At 44.2% G+C, this 11,773-nt stretch overlaps 1 protein-coding gene across 3 annotated transcripts in view; it reads left to right on the forward strand.

Moving 5' to 3' along the window:
* Positions 1 to 10,905, forward strand: part of LOC116952304 (chemokine-like protein TAFA-2) — a 135,746-nt gene extending 124,841 nt beyond the window's left edge. For all 3 annotated transcript variants that reach the window (XM_032971523.2, XM_032971522.2, XM_076074164.1), the window contains 2 exons: positions 4,472 to 4,596; positions 9,341 to 10,905. In XM_032971523.2, the coding sequence (XP_032827414.1) occupies positions 4,472 to 4,596; positions 9,341 to 9,352 (137 nt within the window). In that variant the 3' untranslated portion in view covers positions 9,353 to 10,905. The remainder of the gene's footprint in view (positions 1 to 4,471; positions 4,597 to 9,340) is intronic.
* Positions 10,906 to 11,773: the final 868 nt, after the last annotated feature.

Raw genomic sequence — 11,773 nt, forward strand, 5'->3', positions numbered from 1 at the left:
CAAATCCGAACTGGAATGACAGGGAGGTTACTTTTCCATAAACAGACAAAAAAAGAATGAAGAAAAATAGCAATAGAGTTGTTATTCTTGGTTCTTTCGGTAAAGTCACGTAGAAGGGAAACAATAAAATAATAAAAATATAAAACAATAAAATTCTCACGACGTTTCGACTGCAACACAAGCAATCATCATCAGGTGTGAAAACCACAATAAGAAAATTTGAAAAACGTGGCGGTTTTTTTTACGTTAGCACCACGGATAGCGATTTGACAGTTTGTTCAGATGGACGAGTCCATCTATGTTTGGAAAAGAGGAGGGGGGAGACTAAAAATAATGGATGCAGTCTGAAAGCCACCGTAAGCGTGATCAATCAATTAAGACCCGAAATGGTTTATCAAATCCTTCCAATGATTGCTAAGCCAGAATCCATCTTCTCGGTTGAAATTGTCTCTGTGTTTGTATATGTGGATAGCCTCATGAACGAATCTCTCATGGTAGCCAAATGGCTTGCAAAGAACCGCTGTCTTGAAGAAGTCAATGTCATGTGAGCCTACTGAATTATAACAGTGATCTGCCACAGCCGAGGTGTTGGTCCTACCGTGTTTAGGTCTGCTTTGTGTTCACGAATGCGGTCCGAGACATGTCGTTTGGTTTCTCCAATGTAACTACTACCACAGACGCAAACTTAGTTTGTAGACGCCAGGGTACTGTATGTCCAGAATCACATCTTTTACAGACGGAACCAGATCACGGATTTTATGTAATGTGTTGAATTGGACCTGGATCTTGTGTTTATTCAAGATTTTGGAGATATTTTTTGTGATCTCCGCAATGTAGGGTAAGGTGATGGTTTTGAAAGACTCTTCAAGAGGGTCCTTCTTCATGGTTGGAGTGATACAGTGAGGGAAAAAGTATTTGATCCCCTGCTGATTTTTTACGTTTGCCCACTGACAAAGAAATGATCAGTCTATAATTTTAATGGTAGGTTTATTTGAACAGTGAGAGACAGAATAACAACAACAACATCCATAAAAACGCATGTAAAAATGTTATAGATTGATTTGCATTTTAATGAGGGAAATGAGTATTTGACCTCTCAATAAGAACGATTTCTGGCTCCCAGGTGTCTTTTATATAGGTAACGAGCTGATATTAGGAACACACTCTTAAAGGGAGTGCTCCTAATCTCAGCTTGTTACCTGTATAAAAGACACCTGTCCACAGAAGCAATCAATCCGATTCCAAACTCTCCACCATGGCCAAGACCAAAGAGCTCTCCAAGGATGTCAGGGACAAGATTGTAGACCTACACAAGACTGGAATGGGCTACAAGACCATTGCCAAGCAGCTTGGTGAGAAGGTGACAACAGTTGGTGCGATTATTCGCAAATGGAAGAAACACAAAATAACTGTCAGTCTCCCTCGGCCTGGGGCTCCATGCAAGATCTCACCTCGTGGAGTTGCAATGATCATGAGAACGGTGAGGAATCAGCCCAGAACTACACGGGAGGATCTTCTCAATGATCTCAAGACAGCTGGGACAATTGGTAACACACTACGCCGTGCAGGACTGAAATCCTGCAGCGCCCGCAAGGTCCCCCTGCTCAAGAAAGCACATATACATGCCCGTCTGAAGTTTGCCAATGAACATCTGAATGATTCAGAGGACAACTGGGTGAAAGCGTTGTGGTCAGATGAGACCAAAATGGAGCTCTTTGGCATCAACTCAACTCGCCGTGTTTGGAGGAGGAGGAATGCTGCCTATGACCCCAAGAACACCATCCCCACCGTCAAACATGGAGGTGGAAACATTATGCTTTGGGGGTGTTTTTTCTGCTAAGGGGACAAGACAACTTCACCGCATCAAAGGGACGATGGACGGGGCCATGTACCGTCAAATCTTGGGTGAGAACCTCCTTCCCTCAGCCAGGGCATTGAAAATGGGTCGTGGATGGGTATTCCAGCATGACAATGACCCAAAACACACGGCCAAGGCAACAATGGAGTGGCTCAAGAAGAAGCACATTAAGGTCCTGGAGTGGCCTAGCCAGTCTCCAGACCTTAATCTTATAGAAAATCTGTGGAGGGAGCTGAAGGTTCGAGTTGCCAAACGTCAGCCTCGAAACCTTAATGACTTGGAGAAAATCTGCAAAGAGGAGTGGGACAAAATCCCTACTGAGATGTGTGCAAACCTGGTGGCCAACTACAAGAAACGTCTGACCTCTGTGATTGCCAACAAGGGTTTTGCCACCAATTACTAAGTCATGTTTTGCAGAGGGGTCAAATACTTATTTTCCTCATTAAAATGCAAATCAATTCATAACATTTTTGACATGCGTTTTTCTGGATTTTTTCTTGTTGCTATTCTGTCTCTCACTGTTCAAATTAACCTACCATTAAAATTATAGACTGATCATTTCTTTGTCAGTGGGCAAACGTACAAAATCAGCAGGGGATCAAATACTTTTTTCCCTCACTGTAGCTTTGCGGATTGTGTAGTCGGAATAACCATTAAGGGGGGGGGGGGGGGGGGCGGGGCGTTCTTCCTAAGTGACCGCCAGCTGTAGACGCTGCGTCCTCGCGGTTTTGGTTCCAGGCCGTCGTCCCTCTCGGGCCCTCGTTGGCTTGGCCATTATTTCGGAACCGTCTCTTTTTGAATTCAGGTTGTTGCGGGAACAAGCGGACGGCGCTCTGCGTCGCGCACTTTCCGGACGCGCTTCTGCGACCGCCTGCAACGCAAAGTTGCAGGAAGCCACTGAAAGCCGTGCACTTTTAAATCAAGATTGATAACTCATTTATTTAAGACTGTTTTGTGTGTTTTGTTTGCTGTTCTTCCCCCACACCTCCGATTAGCACGGTCGGCTACGTACGGTACAAAATAAGGTCCACATACGTACGTACGTACATTGGTCGATTGGTGTCAACCACATCCCGACGTTGGGCCAACGTTGGCATGTTTCCTGGGTGATGGTTGCGTATAAAAACGCGCAAAACCTCTCACACATACGGTTCTGGTGGAATACGACAACGTTATTCACGACGAGGGTACGTGTAAAACTCCTCCGTGATCCTCGGTCGTGAATGAAAAGGAGGGAGCTACAGAGCTCAGCAAAGGATGTGGTGTGTGGGGCGGGGGGGGGAAGTGACGGCAGAGAAAGAAATGAAAGTGAAGGAGTTTTGTTGATCTTCTTTGGTTCTTTCGGTAAAGTCACGTAGAATGAGAATAAAATAATAAAATAAAACAATAAAATTCTCACGACGTTTCGGCCACAACACAAGTGGCCTTCTTCAGGTGAAAGGAGCAAACCTGTCGGGACTACAGAGCTACAATGAAGCTCTGTAGTCCCGACAGGTTTGCTCCTTTCACCTGAAGAAGGCCACTTGTGTTGTGGCCGAAACGTCGTGAGAATTTTACCGTTTTATTTTATTATTATTTTTATTCTCATTCTACGTGACTTTACCGAAAGAACCAAAGAAGACGAATCCTTGCAGTCACGAAAGCTTTAAATCGAGAGTTTTGTTGAGCCACGTGAGAGCTCGACAGAGACCAGCATTTGCCAGAGCGGCCTGGCCCACCGACGTGAGAAAAGCAAGACAAACAAAATAAATCAGCGCAAATGGAGCCAAAGAGAAATTGGTACAAAAACAACGGTGTCGAAACACAACGACATAATTTTTTGTTATTTCGCCAGGTAAGAAGGCTCACTGAGCTGTGTAGCGCTTTTTCAGAAGATACCTGGCCACAAACGATAGCTCATAAGTGGCTTATCGTCACGTGGACATTTATGGCAGCCAAATGATACTCTGACCGCGTGATGCTGACTCTAAATGTCACTAATGTCAGTCAGCCAGTTTCTTTTGGGCAAAGGCCCTTTCAGCTGAGAAGCTCTTTTTCAAAGTCGACATGCACCGTCAACGATCCGTGTGGCAGATCACAGCTGGGGCGCTCCCGTGTGGGATGTATGTTCGTACCGTGCAGGATGTTGAACTGCTTTCGCACCGTACGTAGCCGACCCCGCTAATCGGAGGTGCAGGGGAAGGACAAAAAAAACTAAGCACAAAAAAACTATTCTAAAGAAATTCGTTTTCAGTCTAGATTATATAAAGTGCATAGCTCCAGTGGATTCCTGGTATCGGAATGAAGAGCATTCCAGACGGCCACGGAAACGCATCTGACAGCGCGCGATGCAGTGACCGTTTTTGTTCGACGGGCAGCCACAAGCCGCCGCTGAATGCGAGGATGACCGGAGTTCGCGTGACGGTTTATGCTCATTGACGAGATCAGCGGTGTATCGAGGTTCATTTGTGGCAAGCACTTAGTGTGTAACGTTCATGCAGCGGACAGTTGCATGGAGAGCGGCCTCCACCAACGCCCCTACTGAGGGCTCCTCTACGTGCCGTGTTGCGTCGCTGGTCGCGTCTACGTCGTGGTGAGGGCTCCTCTGCGTGCCGTGTTGCGTCGTCGTTGCAGCGTACATCGTGATGGAGAAGTGGTGGTGTCACATGCAGCCGTGCAACGACGGAGAGGAGTGCAAGGTGCTCCCGGACCGCACCGGCTGGAGCTGCTCCTCCGGCAACAAAGTGAAAACCACCAAGGTGCGGCACACCAACCACGGGCAGCCACACTGGCGAACAAATATAGATAAGAAATAGATACTGCGGAGATAAGATATAGATGAGGATTTAGTGATGAGTCATTTTGCGCGTACATGGTTTTCAGTGAAACTGCTGCTGAACCCGCCTGTACTAGACATCTGTGAAAAAGAGCTTCATAGCTCATCAGATTTCTCCTCCGTTCTAAAATAAAGATTCTGATTCTGAAGGCCGCTGAGCTATACAGCACTTTTTTTTAGAAGCGACCCTGGCCCACAAATGATAGCTCAAATGAAAGCGGCTTATCATCATGTGGAAATGTATAGCAACCAAAAACGCATTGATTGGTTCGATTCGTGTCGATTGATTTCAGGGCACGCATCTCTCCTTGCTGCGTTATCATGTACACCCTTCACATGTGTGCTTGTATTCTAAAGCCAGAAGCTTACCTTACGTGCTCTCTGAAGGTCTGGCTTTCTAACAGATACACGCGAAATGAACGCCAAAGTTATTGTCAATATCGTAATGCATTTCTCGGCAATAGATTAATTGAGTGCCACTGAGATCTCTGTTATCGCAATATTTATCGTGATCCGGTGTTGGGTTTGCATTTGTATCACCCTGCGGCTACGGAGATAATGCAGTGACATTAATTCAATGGATTGGATAAATACAAAGCGCAGTACTTGGTTTACCAAAATAATGACCGCACTCACGTAAATCATTACGATGAAGGCCAGTGTCCTCTCGCTGGGGTGAGGGGTCAGAGTGTTAAGCCGGTGGTAGGTATGCACGTGCGCTGTTAATGCAGCACTGTGTTGGCAGCAGGTGTCGATGTCAGGGGCGAGTCTCTCCATAGCAATGGGAAAATACATAATTTGGTGAATGCGTGCAGATATTTTAGCCGGTGTGGTGGTGGCCTCTAACTCACAAATGTAGAGGCAGCAGCGAGGGTCGGTGGATTACACGCAGATGTTGTTTAAACTCCCTTCCCGTGGGCGTCGAGGAGGAGCCGTGCCCTGTCTCTCCAGGGGCAGGCGGTACAGGAAAACGTTGACTTCCTCTGTTCCGAGTCGTGCTGTCAAAACTCGCACGCGTGTGTATCCTCCGGGTGCTCCAGTCTCCTCCCACGTGAAAAGGCTAATTGATTTTGCCGATAACACCTTAATATAGAGAGGATCGCAGAGCTTTGGAGGGAGAATTTAGTTACCGGCTCATCGCCTTGCTGCTCTTCCTGCTTGTCGGCGGTTCCTTGCGCCAACGAGTCGTTCTCTCTTTGAGGTCGAACGACTCCACGGGAACTTTTTTTTACCACGATCAAAATGATGAAAAAAATAAGCATAGGCTTTACCCTTTCTGGCCATGAAACAAGAGGTGTTAAGATGTTCAAACACCAAACAGATATGTGTTTCAAGGCATAAAGTCTGCATTAACCGCACATACTTGTACTCTTCAACTTTTGGCGTTCTCTGGTCTAACACTGGTGGTGAGACAAGGCCATAAAGAAAGCTGTCTCTGGTGTAGGCCAATCAGTTTCAAAGACAATGCAAATATTATCAGAGCGTGTTTGTTTTCATGTTTTTTTCCACAAGTTTGTGTGGTTAATGCAGAATTGATTCCTCAAAATAGCTATGTATTTGGTGTGCTACAAGTTGAAATTATTATTACTATTATCGGAAGTCTGAATATGAAATTGATGATCTGAGCCAGCCATCATTGACTGTGCACACTCAAAAGCGTCGCTTTATTTTTTTTTTATCTCAACCAAATTTGATTAAATTCCAGCTCTGCCACGTGACGGGCATCTATCCACATGCGCGTGCGGGACTGTGCAGTGCCCATAGCGTGGATGAGAGGTCAAACAAAGGGATCTCGGTTGCAAGCATTCTCTGCAACAGCACCTTTCTTTCATAAGCCATCATCGTTCTCTTAACGCGGGGGCGATGCGCTGCTCGGGAATGTCTTCGCATTGGCGTTTATTCATCCCGGATGCCGATAGCCACCGTTGCTATTGGTGGGGAGGGATGAATAAACGGGTGATGAAGCCAAGAAAACCAAAAAGAAGTCTCACCCGGCTCAAGGCCGCCCTTGAGCCACCGTGGGTGTGCGAGATAAGGCTCAACCACGTGCCAATATCAACCACGGCATGGAGCACCGCACAACTGGCACGCAGTCTCGCGTAAAACAACAACACAAACAACAATATCCCTGAAGTTGTTTATTTTTGTGTCTTATCGCTACGACTGGAAGGAGGTTATTAACTCGGGTTCGGGAGCGCTTGGGAGGGTATTTGGCCTACTATTTCCAAACAGGCCGGAAGTCTTTCTTGGACGAGGTGGGAGCTTCCCCACACTTTGAGCCCGCAACACGTGAGCCTGATGGAGTGATTTGTTTACTCATCGCTCGGACTCGAGCGACAGAAGCCGGGAAAAGTTCCACTGTACAGCCAGCTGTTCATTATTTGGCATCGTGGGTGGAGCGGTGGCCCGGATAAAACTCAAATAATCCGATCACGCAAAACGTACATACGTACATTTAGGGCAACAAACATGAATTAATTAACCGTGTAGAGAATGAACTCAACATATTCATCAATAACACTGAATAACGACCATTGCTCGAAACGTGGCCTATTACATCTTTGTTTTTTTTTTCATTTTTAAGGCCACGGTGTTCTTATTGACGAACCTGTTGAGTTATTTTGTTCATTTGTTTGCTGTGCTTATGCACCACTGCCAGCAGCAGCGGCAGGAGCAGCAACATCACCGAATCATTAGTTCTGTGCGGTTTGATCCGTGATTGATGTAAAATGCGCCGTCTGTTATTTTCCATTGTCTTGAATTTGCCGGTTTACGTGCCGCCGTGATTGCGGTCACGTGGGTACAGAGTCGCTGCCCCCTCCCCCCTGCCCCCCCCCCCCCATTGAGTGAGGAAGAGCTGATGGTTAAAACGGTGCGGGCGTAGAAATAATAGCATCACTTTCAACAATTGCATATATATCGGTAATCCGGGTCATCTACCAGATTTAACTGTGGACGGAGAACATGCTTATTAAAATATTGGGCAAGCTGTTCCAAAAATGCGATTTGCTAAGGTGTGAAAAGTGTCTCACTAACACATTTACAAAAAAAAAACACTTGGCATCTGTGATTATTTAATAATCTTTAATCTGCTTGTGTGTCGGCTTAAACTTAAAAAATCGTCGTCTCGAACGCTGCTCGTTCGAAATAAGTGTGGGTTTAAAAGTAAATTAGCTTTCTTTAAAAAGTATATAGATTTGTGTTGATGCTGCAAATGACTTATCATTTTGGACTGCTATTTCATAATTACATTTAATATATCTGAGCTTCTCTGCAGCGCATTGAAAATATGGAGAAAAAAAATAGGCACGCAAGAGACACATGCCAAATATGACATCTTTCAAACACATCATAAACGCTGTTTAGCTATTCCAGAGGTGTTATCCTGAATTAAAGTTTTATTGTTTTGCGACGAGGTCACATGCAATTCAGTGATAAATGTTGCGAGACTATGCCTCCTGTGCATTTCACGGGGAAATGACGAGAATCGGCACATAAATAGATGGGCACGTATAAAATTTACGTGTTAAGAGGTAACATCACCTCAACAGTCTTGTTTTATTATTTTTGTTCGGTAAAGTCACCTAGAAATAAGAAATAATAATAAGAAGAAATAATAAAATTACATATTATTTCCTCTTATTATTATTTCTTATTTCTACGTGACTTTACCGAAAGAATTAATAAAATTACATATTATTTCTTCTTCTTATTATTTCTTATTTCTACGTGACTTTACCGAAAAAACCAAAGAGTAATTCCTGCAGTCACGAAAGCGCCAAATCAAGTATTGCTTTATATTTAAATATCACCCTGCACAGCCGTGATCGATCCACTGCTGAATGAAAGCCTCTCCACACCTCACTGTAGCGACGTTTGAACTACCTCGCCTGGTATACAGGAGGTCGTGGGTTCGATCCCGACCCTGACAATACCTGTTCTCCAGTTTTTCCCCTCCCTCATTTAAAATCGACGTGCAGTTAGAGCATTTGGCTGCTATAAATGTCCACACGGTGATAAGCAACTTCATTGAGCTGTCATTTGTGGCCAGATCACTTCCGAGAAAAGAACCACGTAGCTCAGCGGGATTTTTACCTGGTAAAATAAATCAAAGAAATTGTCCATAGTTTCTTCCATGGTGTCTGGCCAGCCTTGAAGAGTAGGCCAAAGCACTCTCTCGTGAAGTTCTCTGGAGCTCTCGCCAAGTGGGAAGGGCCCCTTTTCCCACCAGCAATGGCACGAGCGATAAGCTTCAGCGCCTCGCCTTTTTGCCACCTTCACTGTGCGATGCACAAATCTGTACACCCGTGAAAAAGATTGTGGCTCTTTTAACAAACAAAAAAAAAGACAGCGACAAAGGTCATCTAAAGTAGGATCATGTACCTTCTTTTTCAGTTTTTTTTCAGTTTAATTTATTAGGTATAACTCTGTGAGCCATGCGGCTCTTGAATCGGGTGCAACCGCAACAAACAAAAACATGAACACGAGACATCTTAAAGTGACTACGCGCAACACAAAAATCCAGAAAAAAAAACCAGCAAAGTCTTCCAGAAAAAAAACACCGTCTATCAACGCACGTTGTCCATAGCAGTGCACGTGTAACTTAATTGTTAACCTTTTTTGTATGAATGTCTGTTTAACTAATATCCTGCTTGCTCTGGTTATAGGTCACCCAATAGTGGTGAGGAAGTGGATGAGAGGATGATGAGCGGGACTCATAATTCTCGGACAAGTCCCGCGGTGGGTGGATTGGGGGGGTGGGGGGTGGTGGTGGTGGTGCCATCGCACGCGACGTCGGGAGCAGAGAGGCGACGACGCGGAGCGGTTGGAGGGCGAACGCAGCGGGAGACGTGGGGGGACTCTTTGGGAGGTCACAGCAGCAGCAGCAGCAGCGGCGGCGGCGGCGGCGGTGGCGACGGCGCACATGGGAGCGATCCTGATGGCAACGCGCGGATTTGTCCCCCGTGAATATCGGGAGCGGAAATATTTCAGAGTGTCGTGAGAACTTCTACGTGTGATCCTAAACCGAGAAGACTTGCCTATGGCGTCGGCCTGCAACGAATACGTGTTCCACAATGCACGATATTACATTTCAGCCGGAAGATTCGACGACGCCACAAGTGATTTTTTTTAATTTAGTTTTTCCCCTGCAAATAAATTATTGAATCGTTTTTTTTGGAATCCGTTTAAAAAAAAAGTTCACGCTCAGCATACCTTTTATTTTCTTCGTCTGCACATTGGGCTGTCTTCAACTTCATATTCGTCTTTGTGGCAAGCTTCAAGATGTTTGCTTTGGGTGAGACGTTTCTCCGGACAAAACGCTATGAACTGTAAGAAGGGGGGGGGGGAACTACATGAAAAACGAAAGAAATACGTACAAAGTTCATAGGATTGAAATGTCACAATTTTTTTTTAATGAATCATGTAGAATAGTAGAAATTTAAATAAATACTGCTGCTTTGGCATTATTATTATATTTAGCTTTTTCAGGTTTAGCGGACTGGAAATGTGCATCCATTTGGATACGGGGGAAGTTCTGCTGACAAAAGTAAATATGTGTTCAGTGATATTTATTTTTTATGGTAATAATTACCAAGAACGGGCAATTAAAACATGCAGTATGGTCATGGGAATTTTGAGTCAAATATTAGATACGTTTCAAATGTTTTAATTAGTAGATCTGGAGCTTGACTAGTTATGCAAACATATTGCATTTAAGTTATTATCTGCAATGTATGGTAGAAAGATTAAGTTTAATTGCCGTTACTGTGGTTGTACATTGGTCGTTGAAGACTATGGATGCTTTCTAAAAATCGAGTAATTTAGTTTGTAAAATGAAAACCTACGAACGATCTCATATAATCGGCAACGATTATTTTCCAAATAAAAAGCGAATATAAATCCGCACCCAGCTGTTAATTTTAAAGTTACGTACAATTTAATTTTCTGCAAGTTGTGTGACAAGGCTATATGGAAAGGCAACACAAGCTGGTGAAATGAATATCAATATCTTACACTCATCATACTTGTGCTCATTTTATAATTAATGCCAAAATCTTCATATTAAGGTATATAATGAATAAACTACATATGTTAGTTTTCGTTTCAGCCAGGCATTTTATGAACGTTCTTTGTTAGAAAAGAAACAGTTCCATCGCACATGAGAAAAGGTTATTATTATCTTCAAATTGTTCTTGTAAATATCATACCCATTAAAGGAATCTCAAAAGCAGATTGCAAAGCGTGTGATGCTCTTCTCTGTGGGCTAACGTTTTTTTTTTTTGAAATGCAAATCATTTATTTATCGACTTCGGATCTCCAGGTGGTATTGAATAATTTAGAATTTCTGACAGACTTTTTTAGAACATTATTTAGCCGGACGTAAGTCCCGCCACAGCTGTCTACCATCGGATCATTCCTTTGATTTATTACATTGATTAATTTCTTTGTTCGAATGTTTTGAGAGTAACAGCCCACCGACACTGTTCATTTGGCTAATACAACCCAAACAGGGCAACACGCAGTGAAGGCGGATATTTGTGAAAGCTGCCTAATGCCGCACACGTGTTTGCATTCACCGACAAAGCCAATGGCTATTTTGATGCACAGGACAAACATGAGCGGACCGTTAAGGGTGTTTTGGCAAAAAAAAGAGGCCTCGTGGTCATTAATAACTTCAAATATTTATACCGCTGCGGTGGTATCTCACGCGGGTATCTAGTGCACGGTACGCCACGTGGGTACGCCACGTGTCACACACCACCGGAGGGGCTGGCGGCACAGACGGAAGCCACTTTGCCACCAGAACTGAGAAGTATTGCTGTTTAAATTCAAAATGCATACTCTAGTGTGTATATATCTGCGTATAAAAATGTATATATTACATTCTGGGAATTTCGCTTTTCACAGCAGAACCACCCTTTGCCCATATTCTTGGCTTGATAGGAAGGCAGTGCGTGTTTCACGATTGTGATTGGGGGGGTCTTTATAGCCTGTACTTTTAATCGTGTGATTTTTCCCAGGAGTAAAATGAAGATATGCGGAGTAAACAAGACAACTCGTTTTTGTTGTGCGTGTGTGAACTCTGCATATGTTCCCGA

Source organism: Petromyzon marinus, chromosome 46 (assembly GCF_048934315.1).
Source record: "Petromyzon marinus isolate PM22_M1 ecotype Great Lakes invasive population chromosome 46, UKy_Petmar_22M1.pri1.0, whole genome shotgun sequence".
Classification (NCBI taxonomy): Eukaryota; Metazoa; Chordata; class Hyperoartia; order Petromyzontiformes; family Petromyzontidae; genus Petromyzon; species Petromyzon marinus.